At 44.2% G+C, this 5,541-nt stretch overlaps 1 protein-coding gene across 1 annotated transcript; it reads left to right on the forward strand.

Moving 5' to 3' along the window:
• Positions 1 to 724: 724 nt before the first annotated feature.
• Positions 725 to 1,774, forward strand: LOC149179130 (uncharacterized). Its single transcript, XM_089422361.1, has one exon. It carries the CDS (start codon positions 725 to 727, stop codon positions 1,772 to 1,774), a length of 1,050 nt encoding a protein of 349 aa, XP_089278487.1.
• Positions 1,775 to 5,541: the final 3,767 nt, after the last annotated feature.

Consider the following 5,541-nt stretch of genomic DNA (forward strand, 5'->3'; position numbering starts at 1 on the left):
CCATCACTCCAAACACTCACGGTAGGTCATCTTATAGCCATTTGTAGACATCCTGTAGAAAACAGAGTATCCTGTAGGATTCTCCACAACCATCCTGTAGGAGGCCACTCTCTCGGTTGCTGAGCATCTGAATGCGAGGAACCTCTGTGGATGGGTGCTAAGGATCCCTAGGGACCTCTCCTAGCCTCCCCAACCTATCCCACGCTTTCCTTCCTTCTCCATCCCATCTGCACAACCAAACCCTAGTTAGCACAAGATCGCCATCATTCCACACACTTAAAGGAAAAATACAAAAACATAACTTTCATGATGCAAGTAGTTTAGATCCATGCATTTTCATTTATTAGAGGTAGTGACAGCATTGGTAGAAGTTGCATTTACATTCCTTGCATTGTAGAGGTCAGACTAGTTAAATTAGGGTTTCCTAGGTTTACATGCTTTGATTTGCTTTTAGTTTAGTTTGTCAAGTAGAGTAGATTTCCTTTGAGAATAGCTTTCGTCCATCAGTTAGCAAGCTTCTTCTGAGAGCCTATAGAAGTTGGCTTGAGCCCTAGCGGACTTGTGCCAGCTGACCAAGTGACAGCTGCGACAAGAGCTAGTACTTGTGCATATAGCACCGTCGCTTCCAAGTTTGTACGAACTACCGAGTTGATAAAATTGAGAGACATGAAGCCCCAGGAGTTGTAGCATTATTGCTACAATACTGGAGCTCACCAAGGAGACGATGCATGGGAAGGAAGAATCTCTGTCTTATTTTCGCAAGATGCTGCCATCCTGGCACATGGTTGCTATAGATGCGACTGGACTCTCAGGAGGTATGATCTCACTCTGGGACCCGACAAAGGTCAAGGCGAAGGCCTACAGTTGCTTTGCTGGAATCCTTATCACAGTCTCAATCCGGGGTATAGATTTACCTATCAACATTCTCAATCTATACGCCCCGTATAAGTCCCGTATCTCCTTCTGGCACAGGGTGTTTGCCTCTGACCTCTTCAATCTAAACAGTCTAATCATTGCGGGAGATACAAATGTTGTTTTGTCTTCAAATGAGGTTTGGGGTACGGGCAAGGTAAACAGCTCCCTGGCGGATCTCATCTCCACTGAACTGATAAACAGGAACATGGCCGACATTTGCCCAGCCCGGAACAGGCCGACATGGTCAAACGGCAGAATAGGGAAGGCCTACATCGCCAAACGACTGGACAGGGTCTTCATCCATCTCAGCCTCATTCACAAATTTGGCCTTCCAAAATTGTCTGTGGAGAATGTCATGATATCTGATCATTTCCCCATCCTTTTATCGTGGCCAGGCAAGATCTTCAAAAGGGGCTACTCTTTCAAGTTTGACAACAGTCTCCTCCTGGACCCTGCCTTCAATCTCTTTATTCAGACAGCTTGGAAAGACATAAAGACCCGGGAGCAATCAAATCTCATTTTCTCCACCTTCAGAGAAAAATTATCTGAACTCAGAGTCCTGGTCAAAAAATGGCAGTTTAATCGACACCAGGAAGACAGAGCGGCCCTTAATAGGATCCAATTGGAAATTCAGTCCTACATGGACTCCACTGATTTTTCCTCCTGCTCTCTCGAAAGGAAGGCTCGCATCTGGGATCTAGAGAAGCGAAGATCTGTTTTACTAAAACAGGAAGAGGCAAAATGGCGGCTCAAGAGCCGAGCCACTTGGCTCGAGTTGGGGGACAAAAATACACAAATTTTTTCACAAATTCGCAAATGCCCGCAGAGAAAGGAACTTCATCTGGAAAATCAAGGATGAGTTGGGGAATGAGGCTACCTCGCAGGGAGACATCACTCGGCTTGCGGTTAATTTTTTTAGCAAACAGTACAACAGATCAAATGATATCACTTTCAATGATATCCGATGGGGGATTGATCCTATGCCTGTGATGTTTGATAATGCTATGAATGAAGAAATTTCCCGTCCTGTTGATGAGGATGAACTCCTTCGCGCCATGAAAACTTTCAAAAAGGACAAAGCCCCCGGCCCGGATGGCTGGACTATTGGCTTCCTTGTCCACTTTTTTTATCTTTTCAAAAATGATCTGCTGAGTATGGTCTTTGCCTCCAAACATACTGGGAAAATCCACAGCCATACCTCCTCTACTCTCATAGCCCTCATTCCGAAGAAAGATGAACCCGATACCTTCTCTGATTTCCGCCCTATCTCCCTCTGCAATATCTCCTTCAAGATCATCACAAAGATTATTGCGCTTAGAATCAAGGATACTCTGGCCCGCCATCTCTCTCCAAACCAACATGCTTTCCTCAAAGGTCGTATCATCCATGACGCCGTCGCCTCCACTCAGGAATGCCTTCACTCCATCGCTGTAAATAACACCAAAGCTGCCATCCTAAAAATCGACCTTCAACGGGCATTTGATGTTATCGACTGGGCATACCTTCAATGTCTTCTCGCCAAGATTGGGCTTTCTCCTGCAGTCATTCGCTAGATTATGGGATGCATCGAAAATGTAAATTATGCGATTCTCGTGAATGGACAGCCTTCCCATTTTTTCAAGGCTGAGAGGGGCCTTCGGCAAGGCTGCCCCCTGTCCCCCCTCCTCTTTATTCTTGCAATCGACGCCATGAGCCTCCACATCAATCGTGTGGTCGCCCTGAAAGAATTTGTTCTGATTAGGATCTGCAAGAACATCAAGATGTCCCACAGCCTCTTCGTCGACGACGTGCTCATTTTTGCTATGCTCTCCATGGCTACCTGGATATGCATCAAATCCATCCTGGATCGATTTCACAGAGCATCGGGACTGGCCATGAACAAAGCAAAATCAATCCTATACCATAATGGAGCTGATGATCTCCTTATCTCCCAGATTGCCCAGATTTTTGACATTCATCATTTGCCGCTTTCAGAGGGCATAAAGTATCTTGGATTCAGATTGAAGAGTCGCTCCTACAAGTCGAGGGATTGGCGCTGGATTGTTGAACGCTTCCACAGTAAGCTCGCCAATTGGAGCTTCCGCACCCTCTCCTTGGGAGGCAGGGTTGTTCTTGTCAAATCCGTCCTTACTCAGCTCTCTGTCTTCTGGGGACATCTCTTCCTTCTCCCGCCATGCATTATACATTCAATCAACAGAATTATTTCCTGTTTCATATGGGGAGCAAAGACCGATCATTATAAAATCCACCTTGCAAAGCTGGACTCTCTCTCTCTGCCGAAAAACTCTGATGGATGGGGCATTCTGAACATTAAAATTTTTGGCGCTGCACTCATCTGTAAATCCCTGTGGAGGGGTGTTTATGGATATTGTCTGTGGAGCGATATCGTTAGGCAGAAATATCTTAAAGGCAGGGGAATCGAATTCTGGTTCAGATTCGATTCTATTGGCATCAAACGAGGCTCCGCGATCTGGTACAGCTTTCGAAGGGTTCAACGATATTTCCTCAGCAATCTAAAATGGAATATTCACACAGGCAGCAATATTTACATTGGACTAGACTCTTTCGCTGGATTCAGGGGAACTTTGTTGGTTCCTCCACCTCTTCTTTTCTTCCTTCGAAGATCGGGCTTGTATACATGGGATCGAATCATAAAGGAATGGGATGGCTCTCAGCCAGTGCTCCGAGATGCGGATGATATTAACCTCCCAATCGACCTCATCCCCCTCTGGTCTGATCTCTCATCCTCCCTACGGCGGGGTGGCCTTCTACGCTCCACCGTTGCTGACCATCTGACCTGGTCCCTCCCTTTTTCTGCTCCACATGCAATAGTAAAGGATATTTACTCTGATCTCATCTCTGTATATGCTCCTGCTATGAGGCGCTTTCCAGTCTTCTGGTGGAAGCACTGTTGCCCCCTCAAGATTATCTTGTTCTCCTGGTTGGTGCTTTTCAACAAGAACCTAACCTGGGACTCCTTGAGGCGGCGGTCATGGCACGGCCCCAGCAGATGTGCGCTCTGCAAGTTGGACGAGGAAACAAATTTTCATCTCTTCTTCAAGTGCTCTGCTGCCCAATAAATCTGGTTTGACCTTGCAAATTTTTTCTCTTTTCAACATCTATGTTTCATCTCTGTGGATGCAGCTTTTGCCTGGTGGGGGCGCCAAAAATCTCTCCGCCCCATTCTGCCCATCACCATCTGGTCTCTTTGGCGGTGGCAGAATCTGATAATTTTTGAAGACTCTTCTCTCTCGGCTAACTTTGTCCTTCAATCCGTCTCTGCTCTATTCACCCCGAACAGCTGAATGGTTCCCATGGGGTTTGTTTTTCTTCTCAAAATTCTGATTATAGGTTCATGTTAATAGGTTATGTCATATGATGGTTATCTGCCTCATGGGGTTTTTTCTGATGCTGCCTATTTGAACTACAAGCTGTTTTAAGCTGTTTTTGAGCCATAAGGTGTTCAGGTCACCTGAACTTTTTGTCTGTATATCTCCTCAATATAATATCAAAATTTTCTTTCTAGAAAAAAAAAAAAAAAGTGTGGTCAAATAATTTATCTCATATCCAATAAATTCTCGAATATTCAAGAAATCTTTACATTCCTAAAGTTATGTCTATCATTCAATTAGACTGATATAAGTGTGGTCAAATAATTTATCCCATATCCAGTGAATTCTCGAATATTCAAGAAATCAGCAATCTACATAGAAGTGCCCTTTACGCCCAATTGTAATGTTGGGTATAATGCACAATTTCACAATTAACGCAAATTCTTATGTTTGCTAATTAATACATCTCGTCAACCACGCCACTGCGGTGGCTTAATGCCTTACTCAAATTTTGTAGATAGTTACCGACTCCGACCTTTTGGAATTCATTGATTAGGTTCCTACAGTCTGCCCATTGAAATTCTTCGATCAGGTTTCCATACTTTGAATGGCGTGGGCTTTTAGTGGGAGATTTGGCAGCCAGCACGTTCACAGCGATTTCTTCCATACGCGTTGAGTGTTATATGTTGAGATATGGGCAGCATTAATATATATATGTAATATTCACTGACATTCTTTGGTCGGCACTCACACAGAACACGTGAAGGATAGCCTTTTGAATAGAGAATTTGATATTATAGAGAAGTGCGTGGATTGTGGAATACAAAATATTAATTAATTTCCTCGCCCCGATGTCATATATTCCATATGTCGGAGACTGCTAAATTACAATTAAAGAATCATTTTTTTTACATTTCTCAAAATTAGAATGATCCGCTAGAAATCGTGAAGGATAGCCTTTTGAATAGAGAATTTGATATTACAGAGAAGTGCGTGCATTGTGGAATACAAAATATTAATTAATTTCCTCCCCCGATGTCATAGTCTCCATATGCCGGAGACTCTGCGATCATCTTGCGTGCAATTTACACCGTCCTGTCTGCCATTGCAGATTCCCCAAATATTCGGGAATCGTACGGACGCGGTCAATTTTTTGGCCGCACCGATGTCCGTCCGATTCCCGAATATTGGGGGAAGGGCGAACCTATTTATACGGTCGTTCGCACGATCAGTGTTATATCACTGGAAAATTATATATTTCTTCCAGCTTGAGAGAACTTGAGAGAGATTTATC

This window comes from Pinus tabuliformis, chromosome 4_1 (assembly GCF_031772625.1).
Source record: "Pinus tabuliformis cultivar Carrire ecotype Pingquan chromosome 4_1, CPIR1, whole genome shotgun sequence".
Classification (NCBI taxonomy): domain Eukaryota; kingdom Viridiplantae; phylum Streptophyta; class Pinopsida; order Pinales; family Pinaceae; genus Pinus; species Pinus tabuliformis.